Raw genomic sequence first — 22,800 nt, 5'->3', positions numbered from 1 at the left:
TATGAGCCTCCCTAAGCAAATGCTTTATGTGGAGCTGCTTTGTGATAAACGAGCCAAAGGAGGACAGCGGAAATGTTATAAGGACACCCCTCAAAGCCTCCATGGTAAAGTGCGACATCACCACTGACACCTGGGAGACCCTGGCCGAAGACCGCCCGAGGTGGAGAAAGTGCATCCGGGAGGGCGCTGAGCTCTTCGAGTCTCAACGCAAAGAGTGTGAAGAAGCCAAGCACAGGCAGCGGAAGGAGCACGCGACAAACCAGCCCACCGACCCCTTGCCTCGACGAATGTCTGTCCCATCTTTAACAGGGTCTGTGGCTCTCGTATCGGACTGTTCAGCCATCAAATAACTCACTTTAGGAGTGGAAGCAAGTCTTCCTCGATTCCGAGGGACTGCCTATGATGATGAATATCATTTGTTTTAGACCTTTTGAATATTTCAGTATTGTTGCATAAAACAATACTGCATTGTTGTAAATCATTGAGCTGGATTTTGCTCTCAGCGCCAGCCATTCATTATACTTATACTAGCCCACAGACTTTCTATGGGATTTTGCACGGGAACTTGCAGTGATTTGAAATCCATTTTAGCGCAGAGCACTCTACAGGGAATCTGGGATCTGTGTGAACATGCCAAGCAAATGTGTATCTCCTTAACTAATCACATTGAAGAATCGTTAATGAGTAGCGCAGAGCTTAAATTAGGAAGTATCAGTTAGAATATTTAATTAAATGTCAAATCAGTACAGAAAGCAAAATAAAGAGAAGGAAAGAAAGATGGGATTAAGAGAGATAAATGAGATAGAAAGAAAAAGTAAAAAAAATAATTTACATTTTTTTCAATCCCCAATAATTAAAATCTGAAGGAATGAGACTCTCCGCTTGTGAAAGTTAATTTTCAGTGCCAGAGAGGTTGCTTGGTAGTAATTCTTTACAACGGCGTTAGCATTTTTACAATTATATTAGGACAAAGAGTAATGAGTCAGGAGCAATGTTAGCCCCTTGAAAACTGATAATGGTGATATTGTCAATCATAATAAGGAAATGGTGGACATGTTGAATACTTACTTTGCATCAGTATTTAAAGAAAGAAAAAGACTTGCATTTATATACACCTTTCATGACCACCGGATGTCTCAAAGCACTCTATAGCCAATGAAGTACTTTTGGAGTGTAGTCACTATTGTAATGTGGGAAAGGAAGAGTATAGCATGCCAGAAATCCGAAGGAAACTAATATTGAATCAGGAACAAAATTAACGTAAGCAAAGTAACAGCAATGAAGAAAATAATGGCACTAAAGAGTGACAAACCCCCAGGACCAGGATAGGGTGATTGAACACCGTGAAAATTTTCAGCTGATCAGAGGGAGCCAGAATGAATTTCTAAAAGGTAGGTCATGCCTGACGAACCTGATTACATCTTTTGAAGAGGTGCCTAAAGTAGCGGACAGGGTAATGTCCATGGATGTTATTTATATGGACTTCTAAAAGGCATTTAATGAAGTCCCTCACAAGAGACTGTTAACTAAGGTTGAAGCTCATGGAATTGACGGCAAATTATTGACCTGGTTAGTAAATTGGCTGAGCGGCAGGTGACAGAGAGTAGGGATAATTGGCAGGTACTCTGACAGGATGTGACTAGTGGTGTCCCGCAGGGATCTGTGTTGGGGCCTCAACTATTCACTGTATTTATTAACGACTTCGATGATGGGATAGAAAGCCACATATCCAAATTTGCCGATGATCCAAAGATAGGTGGCATTTTAGGCAGTACAGATGAAAGCATAAAATTACAAAGAGATATTGATAGATTAAGTGAATGGGCAAAACTATGGCAAATGGATTTCAATGTAGGCAAACATGAGGTCATCCACTTTGGACCTAAAAAGGATAGAGCAGGGTACTTTCTAAATGGTGAAAAGCTAAAAACAGCGGAGCTCCAAAGAGACTTGGGGGTCCAGGTACATAGTTCATTAAAATGGATTGCTGGCCTTTATATCTAGAAGACGAGAATACAAGGGGGTAGAAGTTATGTTACAGCTATACAAAGCCCTGGCTAGACCACACCTGGAGTATTGTGAGCAGTTTTGGGCACCATACCTTAGGAAGAATATACTGGCCTTGGAGGGAGTGCAGCATAGCTTTACCGGAATGATACCCGGATTCCAGGGATTGTATTCCCTGGTATTTAGAAGGTTAAAGGGTGATTTAGTTATCAAGATATTAAGGGGACCAGATAGGGTAGAGAGAGAGAAACTATTTCTGCTGATTGGAGAGTCTAGGACTAGGAGCATAGTCTAAAAATTAAGAGCCAGACCTTTCAGGAGTGAAATTAGGAAACGCTTCTACACACAAAGGGTGGTAGAAGTTTGGAACTCTCTTCCGCAAACAGCAATTGATGCTAGATTAATTGTTAATTTTAAATCTGAGATTGATAGATTTTTGTTAACCAAAGGTATTAAGGGATATGGGGTAAAGGCAGATTTATGGAGTTAGGTCGCAGATTAGCCATATCATCACTGAATGGTGAAACTGGTTCGAGGGGCTAAATGGCCTACTCCTGTTCCTATATTAAAAATTTACTTACACTGTGCTAAGCTTTTTGGGCGCATTTAGTGGGTATATATCACATAAGTACAGCAACTTCATGGCGTTCCATGTATTTCAATGCTGAGTCTATCGACGAGATGCTGGTATTGCAAAGCTTCTGAAGGATTAGGGCAATTTCAACAGCAACTTCCTGATTGCCGTGTTTAACTACGCATGTGCAGTTGTTGGAAGTTGCTGTCTGATTTACACTTCAATAATGGTGAATGCTGTTAGCCTTACCGTTATTTCTCCAGCAAAATCCGGCCCATTAAAGTTCTGCTAAATACAATGGCCAGAATTTCATCCATAATGGACAAACATTGCATTATATTACAAGAATCACAAAGAAGAGGCCATGGAACATTATTTGCTCTGACTTTAGATGCATACATAAAAATTCTCAAGTGGCACTTATAAAATTAAATACTTGTAAACACATTTTAAAGTTAATCTTTTTAGGGACACCAAATGATTGTTGTAACATGTTTTCTGGCTATATAACGATTTAATATAACTGAAGTGTTCTTTCTATTTTTTTGTTTGTTATCTTACCACTTTCAGCATTAATATAAAACTCCCCAGTGGTTCCTGGAAGGATTCTATAGGAAACTTTTCCATTCACTTCTGAATCTTTATCTGTGGCAGATACGGTCAGAATGTAGGTACTGACTGATGTAAGTTCAGGCAATTTTATCTAGAACAACAACAGATCATTCTGTAAACACAGTTCTTGTACAAACAGATTAATACAAAGCTATGTGGAAACATTAAAGGAGTACTGTGGACCTGCCTGGCTGGATCTGCTGCAGAGGATTGACTTGATTTGGTGGAAGATTAGAGGATAACCGGGGAGAGCATGCAAACAGCCACTTGCGCCATTTCTCTGGGGTTTCCATCAAAGTAGCAGCGGAAGATCGGAGAACCTCAGCACAAATTCTACCCAATAAAATCTATCATTTGATCAAATTGATCTTCTATTGGACATAGATTGTTATTTCTTCATCATCGCTGGGTCAACATTTTGGAGCACCCCACCCAACAGTATTGTGGGATTGGTTTACCACACTGACTGCAGCAGTTCAAGAAGGTGGTCCACTACCACCTTCTCAAGGGCAGCTTGGGATGGTCAATAAACTCTGGCGTTGCCAGTGACATCCATATCCCAAGAGTGCATTTGCAGTCAGATTAGAGAGATGCGTAGGAATAACAAAATGATTGTACTGGGATTTTAATTGTCCACTCATTGATTAGGACAGAGATGGAGAAAATAGATAAAAATGGAATGTAATTCCTAAAATGCCTCCTTTCTCAAACAGTATTTTACTAGGCCCACTAAGGGTGCAGGCGCTGCTAGATCTGGTTATAAGTAATGAAATAAAACATGGTAAATGAACTAAATGTGGCTGAACATCTTGGAAGTAGTGATCACAATAGTGAGCACAAGATTCAACTAAAAAGGGATCAAAACTAAAAGACCAGATTGGAAGATGAGGAGCAACCTAGCTGAGGTGAGGTGGAATGAGAAATTGGCACACGGGATTGTACAGCAACAGTGGGATGTTTTTACAAAGGAAATTGCAATGGTACAGAATAATTCTAGTCTTTTAAAAAGGAAACTACGCTTCGTTTTAGGATGCCATGGATAAATAGAGAAATTAAAAATCATTTAAAATTGAAGACATAAAAAAGACTACAATAATAAAAACATTAAGTAACTATTTATTTCTAACACTGTATGTAATGTACGTGACTATTGTGAATATTCGGCCTAATGCTGTTGTAGCTGGGAGTGATACTAATTTATATGCAGTTTTACCTGATATGAGTCTTGAGAGAAGAGAGGTGAATTGTCATTTACATCCACTACAAAAACTCTAAGAATTGCTTCTGTTTCATGCACTGAATCAGAAGTCTTGATCTTCACCAAGTATTCAGATTGTTTCTCAAAGTCCAGAGGCTCAGTCAAAGTGATGGCTCCAGTGTAGCAGTCAATAGCAAATTTACCTCCTGGATTACCATTATTAGTAAAATTATAGGAAAGAATCGGGTTTAGATCCACATCACTGGCCATTATCTGTGTGAGAACATAACCAGCTTGGAGGTCTGAAAAGCATAAATCAAATATTTCACAAAAATCAGCCAACTCGGATAACATTTTGAAAGTAAATACCTGCTATCATAGTAGAAACCAATTAAAACATGTATTGAGGGATTATTTTGTTGCTGAAAATTATAAAGTTGAAACTTATGGAGTGAGCAATAGACTGTTGTTTATGCACACTATAAATGCCCATTTTGCTTTGCTATGGGAATTTTGAGGAGGATAGAATGTTTACACTCACATCAAGTGTAAGCAAGGTCATCCTGTACAAAACTGGCCTTCACTTTGGATGCACTCTGCCTGACTGGCATCCAGGGGATGGGGAGGAAAATGAGCTTAACATATGTGTATAACCAGAAAGGTTTTATAAAGGTCTCCCTCACAAGTGAAACAAAACTGACCCAGTAGTATATTCCATTTATTTCACTGAAAATGCTGTGCCTATATTTTATGCCATTTCTGAATGTGTTTCATTGTGCTATCGCTAGATGGTGTACACCACAGGTCTCTACTGTGAACTATTATCTTTACTTGCAAACTGAACAAAATAGTCTCCTTATACACAAGTCATTTTAATATTTTCAGCTTTGTCTGGAAACTTATATTTTAAGATGGTGTCCTACTAAGATTATTGTGCCTACCTGCAATAGCTGAATGTTTATGACTGACTGAGTAGCTTTGGGTTACCATTTTAAAATGACCAGTACCTGACTCAAATAGAAGTTTATTTATATCTATGGGCACATCTCTATCCCTTCAATGGCAGCAATTATATATGATAGGGATCTTAATCATAACATTCTGGCAGCGATGAAACTGACACAATTCATTAATATCAAAAGATTATTTGAGTATTGTGTCTTTATTATTTGGTTCATTGCTAATAATGAACTGGGAAAAGGATTCTTGCCTTGTACAGCAAAGTAAAGTTCGACCTAGAAATTCGGGTCATTTGTACCTCCTGTTAGCGCTCCCGGGCGTGGCGCAGCTAATGACTCTGCGGAATTTAGCAGCCGCAGTAACCCGTAGCACCCCAGTACGTTGGCGATGACTATGTCGTCACCATGTGCAGTGCCCCGTACTCTCCTCGGAACAAAAATTGGTGAGTGCCCCCTGAAACTGCACTGGGCGATGCCAGCGACAGCTTCAGGGTACGTGAACTGGGCTGCAGGTCACTTGCAGGGCGATACTTAAAGGAGATGTGGTGGCAATTTGAAAAAAAAAATCTTCAGACTTTCTTCTGCTCCCCTTTGGTGCTTCAATCACTGGGTCGGCGCCGCGATCAGTCAGCCCGGCACTCTGCTTGAGTGCCAGGCTGTTGGCACAGCACCCCTGCTCCCCGGTGGTCCAAGGAGGCCCATTTCTTCACTGCAGAGTTTTCAGCTTGGGCCCTTCCCTTTAATAAGTGTAGCCCTGCACCCCAATCCGACCCGTCCGCCCCAGAAAGGAAGTGGAGTGCGTTATTTTGACGGCACTTCCTTTCGGGAGCAGTAACCTGAAGTATGAGAGCAGGGCAGGACTTCCACGCCTGGCGCAAAATGTCCCGCCTCCCAGATGTTACCACCCTCAAACGGTGGCGCAACTAAATTTCATCCCCTTTATTTTTTTTAAATGCAAGAAGGAACGACAATGTCACTTAAATAATTTGAAAGAATGCAATTTACAAAGAAGCCTTCATTTTTAGACAGAATATTTGCATAATAGGAATTGTAGAATAATTAATTAAAAATCAGTGCTAGCAATTACTTGTTTGCAATATTAGCACATGGACATCTAACACATTATTCTGTTTGGTATATTAATAAAGGTATTTGCCTATTTAAAATAAAGGGACTAATTCTTTCATTAAAGTAGAGGAATGTCATATCACAGCCAGTACTCATGTTAATATAATAAACAGTAATTGCTAGACTATCATCTCACACAAAAACAGAATTTACTATTACCATAAAATGCTATTTTCTTTATGGTACCATAAAGAGTGGAGATCCAACTTACTTTCCAAAATCTTCACAGCTTTCAATGGAGGAATTGTTGGAGCATTGTCATTAATATCCACAACCTGAATCCTAATAGTGACATTTACTGAAAGCCTTGGGCTTCCTCGATCAGCTGCTTGAAAAACCAATCTGTCCAAACAGAAGTGGGGAAGTTGAAAGTGTTAGCTTGATAAGTGCGTAACCGTTTGTCAAAAAATAAAATTAATATATTGCACAATAATTGCTAAATTGTATCATGTAAATGTTTCTATGTTACTTATGTAGTTGGTAAGATTACATAACATAAGAACATAAGAATTAGGAACAGGAGTAGGCCATCTAGCCCCTCGAGCCTGCTCCGCCATTCAACAAGATCATGGCTGATCTGGCCGTGCACTCAGCTCCACTCACCTGCCCGCTCCCCGTAACCCTTAATTCCCTTATTGGTTAAAAGTCTATCTATCTGTGATTTGAATACATTCAATGAGCTAGCCTCAACTGCTTCCTTGGGCAGAGAATTCCACAGATTCACAACCCTCTGGGAGAAGAAATTCCTTTCTCAACTCGGTTTTAAATTGGCTCCCCCATATTTTGAGGCTGTGCCCTCTAGTTCTAGTCTCCCTGACCAGTGGAAACAACCTCTCTGCCTCTATCTTGTCTATCCCTTTCATTATTTTAAATGTTTCCATAAGATCACCCCTCATCCTTCTGAACTCCAACGAGTAAAGACCCAGTCTACTCAATCTATCATCATAAGGTAACCCTCTCATCTCCGGAATCAGCCTAGTGAATCATCTCTGTTCCCCCTCCAAAGCTAGTATATCCTTCCTTAAGTAAGGTGCCCAAAACTGCATGCAGTACTCCAGGTGCGGCCTCACCAATACCCTATACAGTTGCAACAGGACCTCCCTGCTTTTGTACTCCATCCCACTCGCAATGAAGGCCAACATTCCATTCGCCTTCCTGATTACCTGCTGCACCTGCAAACTAACCTTTTGGGATTCAGACCCCCAGGTCCCTCTGCACCGCAGCATGTTGTAATTTCTCCCCATTCAAATAATATTCCCTTTTACTGTTTTTTTTTCCAAGGTGGATGATCTCCCTTTCCGACATTGTATTCCATCTGCCAAACCTTAGCCCATTCGCTTAACCTATCTAAATCTCTTTGCAGCCTCTGTGTCCTCTACACAACCCGCTTTCCCACTAATCTTTGTGTCATCTGCAAATTTTGTTACACTACACTCTGTCCCCTCTTCCAGGTCATCTATGGATATTGTAAACAGTTGTGGTCCCAGCACCGATCCCTGTGGCACACCACTAACCACTGATTTCCAACCCGAAAAGGACCCATTTATCCCGACTCTCTGCTTTCTGTTCGCAAGCCAATTCTCTATCCATGCTAATACATTTCCTGACTCCGCGTACCTTTATCTTCTGCAGTAACGTTTTGTGTGGCACCTTATCGAATGCCTTTTGGAAATCTAAATACACCACATCCACCGGTACACCTCTATCCGCCATGCTCGTTATATCCTCAAAGAATTCCAGTAAATTAGTTACACATGATTTCCCCTTCATGAATCCATGTTGCGTCTGCTTGATTGCACTAATCCTATCTAGATGTCCCGCTATTTCTTCCTTAATGATAGCTTCAAGCATTTTCCCCACTCCTCCCCAACAGCACTAGCAAACACTCCCCCTAGGACATTGGTTCCGGTCCTGTCTAAGTGCAGACCATCCGGTTTGTACTGGTCCCACCTCCCCCAGAACCGGTTCCAATGCCCCAGGAATTTGAATCCCTCCCTGCTGCACCACTGCTCAAGCCACGTATTCAGCTGAGCTATCCTGCGATTCCTACTCTGACTAGCTCGTAGCACTGGTAGCAATCCCGAGATTACTACTTTTGAGCTCCTACGTTTTAATTTAGCTCCTAGCTCCTTAAATTCATCTCGTAGGACCTCCTCCCTTTTTTTTAACCTATATCGTTGGTACCAATGTGCACCACGACAAGTGGCTGTTCACCCTCCCTTTTCAGAATGTCCTGCACCCGCTCCGAGACATCCTTGACCCTTGCACCAGGGAGGCAACATACCATCCTGGAGTCTCGGTTGCGGTCGCAGAAACGCCTATCTATTCCCCTTACAATCGAATCCCCTATCACTATCGCTCTCCCACTCTTTTTCCTGCCCTCCTGTGCAGCAGAGCCAGCATGGTGCCATGAACTTGGCTGCTGCTGCCCTCCCCTGATGAGTCATCCCCCTCAACAGTACTCAAAACGGTGCATCTGTTTTGCAGGGGGATGACCGCAGGGGACTCCTGCACTACCTTCCTTGCACTGCTCTTCCTGCTGGTCTTCCATTCCCTAGCTGGCTGTGGACCCTTCACCTGAGGTAAGACCAACTCGCTACACGTGCTACTCATGTCATTCTCAGCATCGTGGATGCTCCAGAGTAAATCCACCCTCAGCTCCAATTCCGCAACGCGGACCGCCAGGAGCTGGAGGCAGATACACTTCCCGCACACGTAGTCATCAGGGACACCGGAAGTGTCCCCGAGTTCCCACATGGTACAGGAGGAGCATAATCACGTGACCGAGCTCTCCTGCCATGACTTAACCCTTAGATACACTTAAATTGGCAACAATGCTAAAGTTTACTCGCTGTTATAGAAGAGAAAAAAGAAAAACTACTCACCAATCACCAGCCAATCATTTACCCTCTTGGCTGTGACATCACCTTTCTGTTTCTTTCTACTTCTTTTTTGCCTTCTCCTTGTAGCTGCACAAACTGGGCCTTTATAGGCCTCTCTGATCCCCGGAACTCCCGCCTCTCGCCTAACTTGCGCTGCTCCTGGTCTCACTGGCCTTCTGTAGGCCTCTCCGATCCTCGGAACTCCCGTCTCTCGCCGACTCGCGCTGCTCCCGGTCTCACTGGCCTTTATAGGCCTCTCCGATCCCCGGAACTCCCGCCTCTCGCCGAACTCGCGCTGCTCCTGGTCTCACTGGCCTTTTGTAGGCCTCTCCGCTCCCCGGAACTCCCGCCTCTCGCTGAACTCACGCTGCTCTTGGTCTCACTGGCCTTTTGTAGACCTCTCCGATCCCCGGAACTCCCGCCTCTCGCTGAACTCACGCTGCTCTTGGTCTCACTGGCCTTTTGTAGGCCTCTCCGATCCCCGGAACTTCCGCCTCTCGCCGATTACCAAAAAACTGTTTCAGATTTGTCTTTTATAGAATAATCTACATAAAATTAATATTCACCCAGATAAAATGCTGACTTTATTTTCCGATGTTTATGATCGTGTAGAACATTTTGCTAGTGGATGATACAAAAGTGTATACCTGTATTAAAAACTACAAGTTTTGAAAAATATTCTAGACATCTCAGGGATGATTTTCTTTTTTAGCACTTAGGAATTAACAAATCACCTGTGCAGGGGGCACAGAGGAAAATTGGGTGGGGAGATTCACACACCAGTAACGGAGCTTGCCTAATTTTCTTTACATTTAAATGAATGAACAGAAAATCGGGTGGCCTGTGTTACAACCTTTAAATCTACCCAATTTTCCGGGTGATTATTTAACGCCCAAGCATAAAGGAGAACAATGAATTCCCGAGTTTCAGTTAAGAGTACTGCCTCAAATTATTGAGAGAGAATTGGTTAGTTCCAGACAGTGGAGTACTTGCCTGAAGAGGTCTGTGTTATGTTCATAATAAAGTAATGTAACTGAGTACTGTAGACATGAATAAGTGTGACCTTAGGTCCTTTATTCAAACTCCAGAGTGCTGGTACAGCATGGGAGGCCTGCTTATATACAGTGCTCCCAAGGGATCCCTTGGGACTCCCAACAGGTATGACCTCTGGTGGTACTATGATACAGGTTACATTGGGTTGCATACATAACATCACTCCCTCCAAAGTCAATAGTACACTTATTGACAGGGTGAGACAATCTGGGGCTTTTCGCTCCCTTGTCGATCGTCTCGGTACAAATGCAGATGTGGGTGAATTGGTTGGTTCTTCGCTGGGCTGCTGGGCAGCTGGGGATGGTGAGTTCAGCTTCGTGGTCAACCGTGATGTCGGTTGCCACTTATGTGTGTGTTGGAGGGTCGAAGTTGGTGGTGTCCTCTTCGGGTTGCTCGTGGCTGTCTGTGAATCGCAGTTTGGTTTGGTCCAACTGCTTCTGCAAGTTGGTCCATTTGCAAGTTTGACCTGAAATACCCTACTCCCTTCTTTGGCTATGACAGTGTCAGCAAGCCATTTGGGACCATGTCCATAGTTGAGCTCAAATACAGGGTCATTGACTTCAATATCACGTGACAAGTTTGCGCGATCATGGTACATGCTTTGTTGATGCTGCCCGTTGTCGACGTGATCATGGAGATCAGGATAGACAAGGGAGAGCCTTGTTTTAAGCACCCTTTTCATGAGCAGCACGGCTGGGGGAACCCCAGTGAGCAAGTGGGGTTTGGTAGCTGAGCAGGACTCAGGACAGTTGGGTCTGCAGGGAGCTTGCCGACACATGTTTCAAGCTTTGCTTGATGGTTTGGACTGCCCGTTCTGCCTGGCCACTGGATGCGGGCTTGAATGGGGCAGATGTGACGTGCTTGATCCCATTGCGGGTCATGAATTCCTTGAATTCAGCACTGGTGAAGCACAGCCTATTGTCGCTGACATCAGGCAGGCCATGCGTGGCGAACATGGCTCATAGGCTTTTGATGGTGGCAGTGGACGTGCTTACAGACATTATTACACATTCAATCCATTATGAATAAGCATCCACAACAACCAAAAACATTTTGCCTAGAAACGGGCCCGCAAAGTCAACATGGATCCTACACCATGGTTTGGAGGGCCATGACCGCAAACTTAGTGGTGCCTCCCTGGGTGCATTGCTCAGTTGAGAGCAGGTGTTGCATTGGCGCACGCATGACTCCAAATCTGAGTCGATGCCGAGCCACCACATGGGATCTGGTTATAGCTTTCATCATTACTATGCCTGGATGGGTACTGTGTAGATCGTGTAGGAATGTTTCCCTACCTTTCTTAGGCAAAACCACGCGATTGCCCCACAAAAGACAGTCTGCCTGTATGGACATTTCGTCTTTGCGCCACTGGAACGGCTTGATATCTTCATGCATCTCCGCTGGGACGCTGGACCAGCTCCCATGGAGGACACAGTTTTTTTTTTTTACAAGGGACAGTAAAGGATCCTGGCTGGTTCAGGTCCTAATCTGGCGGGCCATAATGGGTGACTTTTCGTTTTCAAATGCATCCATCACCAAAAGCAAGTCTGCAGACTGTGCCATTTCCACCCCGGTGGTGGGCAATGGTAGCCGACTGAGAGCATCAGCGCAGTTCTCTGTGCCTGGTCTGTGGCGGATTACATTGTTATATGCAGACAGGGTGAGCGCCCATCTTTGGATGCAGGCAGAGGCATTGATATTAATCCCTTTGCTCTCTGAGAATAGTGATATGAGTGGCTTATGGTCAGTTTCTAACTCAAGCTTGAGACTAAGCAGATACTGGTGCATTTTTTTTACTCCGTAAACACATGCCAGAGCTTCTTTTTCAATCATGCTGTAGGCCCTTTCGGCTTTGGACAAACTCCTGGACGGATAAGCGACCAGTTGCAATGTTCCCGATTCGTTTGCTTGTTGTAACACACACCCGACCCCTGACGAATACACATCGTAAGCTAGCACTAAACATTTACATGGGTTGTATGGAACAAGCAGTTTGTTGGAACATAACAGATTTCTGGCTCTCTCAAAAGCAGCCTCTTGTGATTTCTCCCATACCCAGTCATCTCCCTTGCCTAGCAGCACATGTAGGGGTTCTAGCAAGGTACTTAACCTGGGTAGGAAATTACCAAAATAGTTGAGGAGTCCCAGGAACGACCGCAGCTCCGTCACGTTCTGTGGTCTTGGCGCATTCTTGATGGCCTCCATCTTGGCGTTGGTGGGTCTGATGCCACCTGCCGCGATTCTTCTCCCTAAGAACTCGATCTCTGGCGCCAGGAAAACACACTTTGAGCGTTTCAACCTGAGTCCCACGCAAACAAGCCAACTTAGAACCTCTTTCCAGGTTTTTCAAGTGTTCGATGGTGTTCTGACCTGTGACCAGTATGTCGTCCTGTAAAATCATGGTGCGCAGAACCGACTTTAGCAGGCTCTCCATGTTCCTTTGAAAAAATTGCCGCGGCTGATCGAATCCCAAACGGGCATCTACTGTAGATGAACAGACCTTTGTGTGTGTTGATGCAGGTGAGGCCTTTCGAAGATTCCTCCAGCTTCTGCGTCATGTAGACCGAGGTTAGGTCCAACTTGGTGAATGTCTTTCCTCCAGCCAGGGTTGCAAATGGGTCGTCTGCCTTGGGTAGTGGGTACTGGTCCCGTAGCGAAAAATGGTTAATCGTTACTTTATAGTCCCCACAAATTCTGACCGTTACATCGCCTTTGAGAACCGGAACAATCGGACTGGCCCACTCGTTGAACTCCACCGGCACGATACCTTCTTGCTGCAGCCTGTCCAGCTCAAGTTCCATTTCTCTCGCATCATATATGGCACCGCCCATGCCTTGTGGTGGATGGGTTGTGTACTGAGAACCAAGTGGATCTGCACCTTCACCCCCGAGAAACTTCCAATGACTGGCTCAAACAACGATGGGAACTTGCTCAGAATCTGGGCACGAGGTGTCGTCGATGGACGAAAGCGCTCGGATGTCGTTCCAGGTCCAGCAGATTGTTCCCAGCCAGCTTCTGCCGAACAGTGTGGGGCCATCTCCTGGTACAATCCATAGTGGGAGTTTGTGCACTGCTCCGTCATAGGAGACTTTTACTGCTGTGCTGCCAATTACAGGGATCAACTCTTTAGTGTAAGTTCTTAGCTTGGTATGAATGGGGCTAAGCTTGGGCCTGTGTGCCTTGTTGTACCACAGCCTCTCGAAGGAATTTTTGCTCATGATAGACTGACTCGCACCCGTGTCCAGCTCCATGGATACTGGAATTCCATCCAGTTCGACTTTTAGCATGATCGGTGGACATTTCGTGGTGAAGGTGTGAACCCCGTACACTTCTGCCTCCTCGGTTCGAGTCTCCTGCACTACCTTCCTTCAACTGCTCTTCCTGTTGGTCACCCATCCCTGTGTGTGAGGATATACTTGCCATAGAAACATAGAAAATAGGTGCAGAAGTAGGCCATTCAGCCCTTCTAGCCTGCACCGCCATTCAATGAGTTCATGGCTGAACATGCAACTTCAGTACCCCATTCCTGCTTTCTCGCCATACCCCTTGATCCCCCGAGTAGTAAGGACTTCATCTAACTCCCTTTTGAATATATTTAGTGAATTGGCCTCAACTACTTTCTGTGGTAGAGAATTCCACAGGTTCACCACTCTCTGGGTGAAGAAGTTCCTCCTCATCTCGGTCCTAAATGGCTTACCACTTATCCTTAGACTGTGACCCCTGGTTCTGGACTTCCCCAACATTCGGAACATTCTTCCTGCATCTAACCTGTCTAACCCCGTCAGAATTTTAAACGTTTCTATGAGGTCCCCTCTCATTCTTCTGAACTCCAGTGAATACAAGCCCAGTTGATCCAGTCTTTCTTGATAGGTCAGTCCCACCATCCCGGGAATCAGTCTGGTGAATCTTCGCTGCACTCCCTCAATAGCAAGAATGTCCTTCCTCAAGTTAGGAGACCAAAACTGTTCACAATACTCCAGGTGTGGCCTCACCAAGGCCCTGTACAACTGTAGCAACACCTCCCTGCCCCTGTACTCAAATCCCCTCGCTATGAAGGCTAACATGCCATTTGCTTTCTTAACCGCCTGCTGTACCTGCATGCCAACCTTCAATGACTGATGTACCATGACACCCAGGTCTCGTTGCACCTCCCCTTTTCCTAATCTGTCACCATTCAGATAATAGTCTGTCTCTCTGTTTTTACCACCAAAGTGGATAACCTCACATTTATCCACATTATACTTCATCTGCCATGCATTTGCCCACTCACCTAACCTATCCAAGTCACTCTGCAGCCTAATAGCATCCTCCTCGCAGCTCACACTGCCACCCAACTTAGTGTCATCCGCAAATTTGGAGATACTACATTTAATCCCCTCGTCTAAATCATTAATGTACAATGTAAACAGCTGGGGCCCCAGCACAGAGCCTTGCGGTACCCCACTAGTCACTGCCTGCCATTCTGAAAAGTACCCATTTACTCCTACTCTTTGCTTCCTGTCTGACAACTAGTTCTCAATCCACGTCAGCACACTACCCCCAATCCCATGTGCTTTAATTTGCACATTAATCTCTTGTGTGGGACCTTGTCGAAAGCTTTCTGAAAGTCCAAATATACCACATCAACTGGTTCTCCCTTGTCCATTTTACTGGAAACATCCTCAAAAAATTCCAGAAGATTTGTCAAGCATGATTTCCCTTTCACAAATCCATGCTGATTTGGACCTATCATGTCACCTTTTTCCAAATGCGCTGCTATGACATCCTTAATAATTGATTCCATCATTTTACCCACTACTGAGGTCAGGTTGACCGGTCTATAATTCCCCGTTTTCTCTCTCCCTCCTTTTTTAAAAAGTGGGGTTATATTGGCTACCCTCCACTCGATAGGAACTGATCCAGAGTCAATGGAATGTTGGAAAATGACTGTCAATGCATCCGCTATTTCCAAGGCCACCTCCTTAAGTACTTTGGGATGCAGTCCATCAGGCGCTGGGGATTTATCGGCCTTCAATTCCATCAATTTCCCCAACACCATTTCCCGACTTATAAGGATTTCCCTCAGTTCCTCCTCCTTACTAGACCCTCTGACCCCTTTTATATCCGGAAGGTTGTTTGTGTCCTCCTTAGTGAATACCGAACCAATTGGTTCAATTGGTCTGCTATTTCTTTGTTCCCCGTTATGACTTCCCCTGATTCTGACTGCAGGGGACCTACGTTTGTCTTTACTAACCTTTTTCTCTTTACATATCTATAGAAACATTTTCAATCCGTCTTAATGTTCCCTGCAAGCTTCTTCTCGTACTCCATTTTCCCTGCCCTAATCAAACCCTTTGTCCTCCTCTGCTGAGTTCTAAATTTCTCCCAGTCCCCAGGTTCGCTGCTATTTCTGGCCAATTTGTATGCCACTTCCTTGGCTTTAATACTATCCCTGATTTCCCTTGATAGCCACGGTTGAGCCACCTTCCCTTTTTTATTTTTACGCCAGACAGGAATGCAGACAGGGAGTACAACGAAGGTTCACCAGATTGATTCCTGCGATGGGGGTATTGTCCTATGAGGAGAGATTGAGTAGACTAGGCCTATATTCTCTAGAGTTTAGAAGAATGAGAGGTGATCTCATTGAAACATAAAGAATTTTTACAGGGCTTAACAGAGTAGATGCAGGGAGGGAGGATGTTTCCCCCGGGCTGGGGAGTCTAGAACCAGGGGTCATAGTCTCAGAAAAGAGGTCAACCAATTAGGACTGAGATGAGGAGGAATGTGATAAATGTGAGGTTATCTACTTTGGTGACAAAAACACGAAGGCAGAATATTATCTGAATGGTGGCAGATTAGGAAAAAGGGAGGTGCAACGAAACCTGGGTGTCATGGTACATCAGTCATTGAAAGTTGGCATACAGGTACAGCAGGCAGTGAAGAAGGCAAATGGCATGTTGGCCTTCATAGCTAGGGGATTTGAGTATAGGAGCAGGGAGGTCTTACTGCAGTTGTACAGGGCCTTAGTGAGGCCTCACCTTGAATATTGTGTTCAGTTTTGGTCTCCTAATCTGAGGAAGGACGTTCTTGCAATTGAGGGTGCAGCGAAGGTTCACCAGACTGATTCCCGGGATGGCAGGACTGACATATGAGGAGAGACTGGATTGACTGGGCCTGTATTCACTGGAGTTTAGAAGGATGAGAGGGGATTTCATAGAAACTTATAAAATTCTGACAGGTCTGGACAGGTTAGATGCGGGAAGAATGTTCCCGATGTTGGGGAAGTCCAGAACCAGGGGACACAGTCTTAGGATAAGGGGTAGGCCATTTAGGACTGAGATGAGGGGAAACTTCTTCACTCAGAGTGTTGTTAACCTGTAGAATTCCCTACCACAGAGAGTTGTTAATGCCAGTTCATTGGATATATTCAAGAGGTAATTAGATATGGCCCCTACGGCTAAAGGGATCAAGGGGTATGGAGAGAAAGCAGGAAAGGAGTACTGAGTGAATGATCAGCCATGATCTTATTGAATGGTGGTGCAGGCTCGCAGGGCCGAATAGCCTACTCCTGCACCTATTTTCTATGTTTCTATCCCCTATCTGGCTGTGTAACCTTTACCTGCGGTGTGGCCAACTCACTAAACATGCTATTCATGGATGCTCCAGAGTAAATCCACCCGCAGCTCCAGTGCCGCAATGCCGTCTGTCAGGTACTGCAGCCGGGTACACTGGAAGCGTCCCTGACTTCCCATATAGCACAGGAGGAGCATGACACGTGATGAAAACGTCATGGCATCTCTCCGGAAATTTGCCGCACACCTGCATAAGCCTTTTCTTGTGGTTGCACATCAGCTGCACATTGATGGAATGGAACACCTTGCAGTTTATGAATACTTCTGGTTGATCTGGGGCTGCACAGATTGCCACATGTACAGTTGATGACGCCCTGCACCGGTGGGAAGCCAACCAGAGAAGCAAACCCAAGTGTCCACTCATTCTGACCTGGATTATCACAGTCGAAGTTAACATAATTGCTGACCCAGGCAAACAACCCATCAATGATTTACCTTTGCACATTCATGTGCAGCCAACTGAGTGATCATGGATATGTCTCCGGCAGTGTCCTTAAAGGATCACGAGGCAAGAAAGTTGAGGGCGGTGGTCACCTTCACAGCTACTGGTAATGCATGGCTACCAGCTCCTTCTTCTAGAAGGCTGCAGATGTCTGCCACCACCCTGCGCAACAACCTCAGCCTCCGGAAGCACTGCTCTTTCAGATAGGTCAAGTAAGCTGGCCTCTGCCTGTATACCGTTATGTGGGTAGTGCTGTACTACGAGCTTGACACCTTTGCTGTCCCCCTATGTGCTGACCACCTGCAGGTCACTCCACAGCAGGCTGTTAACGCTGATGGTCATCTTGCTCCTTGTTCGATGTCCAATTTAAGGCTGCCATGGCATTCCTATCCTAATTTGCAGAAATTAACACAAGTACTCTCAATTAACCCTTTCCCAGTGGTAGGCAAGAAAACAGCTGTGAGCACTGCATACTTAACTTTTAGAAGAGATAATAAAGGATGGGATAAAGACAGTAGAGAGAAAGGATCTTGGCTCTGAAAATCAAGACGCAAAATCAGTTTGGATGGAGCCAAGAAACAGCAAGGGGCAGAAAACATTGGTGGGAGTGATCAATAAGATCATGGCTGATCTGATCTTGGCCTCAACTCCACTTTCCTGCCTGCTCCCCATAACCCTTGACTCCCTTATCGTTCAAAAATCTGTCTATCTCCACCTTAAATATATTCAATGACCCAGCCTCCACAGCTCTCTGGGGTAGAGAATTCCAAAGATTCCCGACCCTCAGAAGAAATTCCTCCTCATCTCCATTTTAAATGGGCGACCCCTTTATTTTGAAACTATGCCCCTTAGTTCTAGATACCCCCACGAGGCGAAACATCCTCTCTGCATCTATCCTGTCAAGCCCCCTCATAATCTTATATGTTTCAATAAGATCACCTCTCATTCTTCTAAACTCCAATGCGTATAGGCCCAACCTTTCTCCATAAGACAACCCCTTCATCTCAGCAATCAACCTGGTGAACCTTCTCTGAACTGTCTCCAATGCAAGTATATCCCTCCTTAAGTAAGGAGACCAAAACTGTATGCAGTATTCCAGGTGTGGTCTCACCAATGTCCAGTACAGTTGTAGCAGGACTTACCTACTTTTATACTCTATCCCCCTTGCAATAAAGGCCAACATTCCTAATTACTTGCGGTACCTACATGCTAACGTTTTGTGTTTCATGTACAAGGACCCCCAGATCGCTCTGTACCGCAGCATTTTGTAATCTCTCTTCATTTAAATAATAATTAGCTTTTTTATTTTCCTATCAAAGTGGATAACCTCACATTTTCCCACATTATACTCCATCTGCCAAATTTTTGCCCAGTCACTTAGCCTATCTATATCCCTTTGCAGATTCTTTGTGTCCTCTTCACAACTTTCTTTTCCTCCTATCTTTGTATCATCAGCAAATTTAGCTACATTACATTCTGTTCCATCATCCAAGTCATGAATATAGATTGTAAATAGTTGAGGCCCCAGCACTGATCCCTGTGGCACCCCACTAGTTACAGTTTGCCAACCTGAAAATGATCCAATTTTCCCAATTCTGTTTTCTGTTAGTTAGCCAATCCTCTATCCATGCTAATATATTACCCCCAACCCTGTGAGCTCTTATCTTGTGCAGTAACCTTTTTTGTGGCACCTTATCGAATGCCTTCTGGAAATCCAAATACACTACTGGTTCCCCTTTATCCGCCCTCTTCATTACATCCTCAAAAGAACTCCAGCAAATTTGTCAAACATGATTTCCCTTTTCATAAACCCATGCTGACTCTGCTTGACTGTATTATGATTTTCTAAATGTCCTGCTACTATTTCCTTAATATCGGACTCCAGCATTTTCCCAATGGCAGGTGTTAGGCTAACTGGTCTATAGTTTCCTGCATTCTGTCTCCCTTCTTTCTTAAACAATTTGCAATTTTCCAATCCGCTGGGACCGTCCCAGAATCAGGGAATTTTGGTTGATTGCAATCAATGCATCCACTATCTCTGCAGCCACTTCATTTAAGACCCGATGATGCAGGCCATCAGGTCCAGGGGACTTGTCCACCTTTAGTCCCTTTATTTTACTGAGTATTTTTTCCTCTAGTGATAGTGATTGTTTTAAGTAACCCCCTCCCTATAGCCATTTTGATTATCTATTATTGGAATGCTTTTAGTGTCTTCTACTGTGAAGACCAATACAAAATATTTGTTCAAAGTCTCCGCCATTTTCCTGTTTCCCAGTAATTCCCCACTCTCATCCTCTAAGAGACCAACGTTTACTTTAGCTACTCTCTTCCTTTTTATAGTCTGAGAGGCAGGAGTTCGGGGCGTTGGTGAGGCCTATAAAGGCTCAGCGGCAGATGAGAGGCAGGAGTTCGGGACATTGGTGAGGCCTATAAAGGCCCAGCTGCAGTCGGAGAAGCAGGAGTTCGGGACGTTGGTCATGCCTATAAAGGCCAGCTGGTGCAGCTGCAGTGGGGAGAGAAGGCAGAAAAGGAGAAAGAAATCGAAAGGTGACGTCACAGCCAAGGGGGTAAGTGATTGCTAAGTAGTTTTTCTTTTTCTTTTCTATATCAGTAAATAATATTTAGCATTGCTGTTGCCAATTTAAGGGCGAAGTCATGGCAGGACAGATCGGGAAGATGTGGGAAGTCAGGGACGTTTCCGGTGTCCGTGACGACTACGTGTGCGGGAAGTGCATCTGCCTGCAGCTCTTGATGGACCGCGTTGCGGCCCTGGAGCTGTGGGTGGATGAACTCTGGAGCATCCACGATGCTGAGAATGACATGAATAGCATGTTTAGTGACTTGGTCTTACCGCAGGTAAAGGGTACACAGCCAGATAGGGAATGGATGACCAACAGGAAGAGCAGTGCAAGGAAAGTAGTGCAGGGGTCCCTTGCGGTCATTCCCCTGCAAAACAGATACTGTTGGGTACTGTTGAGGGGGATGACTCATCAGGGGAAGGCAGCAGCAGCCAAATTCATGGGACCGAGGGTGGCTCTGCTGCACAGGAGGGCAGGGAAAAGAGTGGGAGAGCTATACTGATAGGGGATTCAATTGTAAGGGGAATAGATAGACGTTTCTGCAGCCGCAACTGAGACTCTAGGATGGTATGTTGCTTCCCTGGTGCAAGGGTCAAGGATGTCTCGGAGCGGGTGCAGGGCATTCTGAAAAGGGAGGGTGAACAGCCAGTTGTTGTGGTGCATATTGGTACCAACGATATAGGTAAAAAACAGGATGAAGTCCTACAAGACGAATTTAGGGAGCTAGGAGCTAAATTAAAAAGTAGGACCTCAAAAGTAGTCATCTCAGGATTGCTACCAGTATCACATGCCAGTCAGAGTAGGAATCGCAGGATAGCTCAGATGAATACGTGGTTTCAGGAGTGGTGCAGAAGGGAGGGATTCAAATTCCTGGTACATTGGAACCGGATCTGGGGAAGGTGGGACCAGTACAAACCGGATGGTCTGCACCTGGGCAGGACCAGAACCAATGTCCTAGGGGGAGTGTTTGCCAGTGCTGTTGGGGAGGAGTTAAATTAATATGGCAGGGGGATGGGAACCTATGCAGGGAGACAGAGGGAAGTAGAATGGGGGCAGAAGCAACAGATAGAAAGAAGAAAAGTAAAGGTGGAGGGCAGAGAAACCTAAGGCAAAAAGCAAAAAGGGCCACATTACACCAAAATTCTAAAAGAGCAAAATGTGTTAGAAAGACAAGCCTGATGGGTCTGTGCCTCAATGCGAGGAGTATTCGGAATAAGGTGGACGAATTAACTGCGCAGATAGCAGTTAACTGGTATGATGTAATTGACAACACGGAGACATGGCTCCAGGGTGAACAAGGCTGGGAACTCAACATCCAGGGGTATTCAACATTTAGGAAGGATAGACAGAACGGAAAAGGAGGTGGGGTGGCATTGCTGGTTAAAGAGGAAATTAATGCAATAGTAAGAAAGGGCATTAGCTTGGTATGGGTGGAGCTACGGAATACCAAGGGGCAGAAAATGCTAGTGGGAGTTGTGTACAGACCACCAAACAGTAGTAGTAATGTTGGGGACAGCATCAAACAAGAAATTAGGTACATGCAATAAAGGTACAGCAGTTATCATGGGTGACTTTAATCTACATACTGATTGGGCTAACCAAACTGGTAGCAATGCGGTGGAGGAGGATTTCCTGGAGTGTATTAGGGATGGTTTTCTACACCAAGATGTCGAGGAACCAATAGGGAGCTGGCCATCCTAGACTGGGTGATGTGTAATGAGAAAGGACTAATTAGCAATCTTGTTGTGCGAGGCCCCTTGGGGAAGGGTGACCATAACATGATAGAATTCTTTATTAAGATGGAGAGTGACACAGTTAATTCAGAAACTAGGGTCCTGAACTTAAGGAAAGGTAACTTCGATGGTTTGAGGCATAAATTGGCTAGAATAGACTGGCAAATGATCCTTAAAGGGTTGACGGTGGATAGACAATGGCAAACATGTAAAGATCACATGGATGAACTTCAACAATTGTACATCCCTGCCTGGAGTAAAAATAAAACGGGGAAGGTGGCTCAACCGTGGCTAACAAGGGAAATTAAGGATAGTGTTAAATCCAAGAAAGAAGCATACAAATTTGCCATAAAAAGCAACAAACCTGAGGATTGGGAGAAATTTAGAATCCAGCAGAGTAGAACAAAGGATTTAATTAAGAGGAGGAAAATAGAGTACGAGAAGCAGCTTGCCGGGAACATAAAAACTGACTGTAAAAGCTTCTATAGATATGTGAAGAGAAAAAGATTAGTAAAGACAAACGTAGATCCCTTTCAGTCTGATTCAGGTGAAATTATAATGGGGAACAAAAAAATGGCAGACCAATTGAACAAATACTTTGGTTCTGTCTTCACGAAGGAAGGCACAAATAACCTTCCGGAAGTACGAGGGGACCGAGGGTCTAGTGAGAAGGAGAAACTGAAGGATATCTTTATTAGGTGGGAAATTGTGTTAGGGAAATTGATGGGATTGAAGGCCGATAAATCCCTGGGGCCTGATAGTCTGCATCCCAGAGTATTTAAGGAAGTGGCCCTAGAAATTGCGGATGCACTGGTGATCATTTTCCAACAGTCTATCGACTCTGGATCAGTTCCTATGGACTGGAGGGTAGCTAATGTAACACCACTTTTTAAAAAAGGAAGGGAGAGAGAAAGCAGGTAATTATAGACCGGTTAGCCTGACATCAGTAGTGGGGAAAATGTTGGAATCAATTATTAAGGATGAAATAGCAGCGCATTTGGAAAGCAGTGACAGGATCAGTC

At 44.6% G+C, this 22,800-nt stretch overlaps 1 protein-coding gene across 1 annotated transcript in view; it reads right to left on the bottom strand.

Moving 5' to 3' along the window:
* The window catches only part of dchs2 (dachsous cadherin-related 2), a 177,558-nt gene that overhangs the window by 5,740 nt on the left and 149,018 nt on the right, over positions 1 to 22,800 (bottom strand). Inside the window, exons 17-19 of the mRNA XM_070862278.1 lie at positions 6,690 to 6,820; positions 4,407 to 4,693; positions 3,143 to 3,284 (exon numbers count right to left, since the gene is read on the bottom strand). Coding sequence (XP_070718379.1) covers positions 3,143 to 3,284; positions 4,407 to 4,693; positions 6,690 to 6,820 — 560 coding nt within the window. The remainder of the gene's footprint in view (positions 1 to 3,142; positions 3,285 to 4,406; positions 4,694 to 6,689; positions 6,821 to 22,800) is intronic.

Source organism: Pristiophorus japonicus, chromosome 2 (genome assembly GCF_044704955.1).
Source record: "Pristiophorus japonicus isolate sPriJap1 chromosome 2, sPriJap1.hap1, whole genome shotgun sequence".
Taxonomy (NCBI): domain Eukaryota; kingdom Metazoa; phylum Chordata; class Chondrichthyes; family Pristiophoridae; genus Pristiophorus; species Pristiophorus japonicus.
This window is presented reverse-complemented; position numbering and strand designations above follow the sequence as displayed.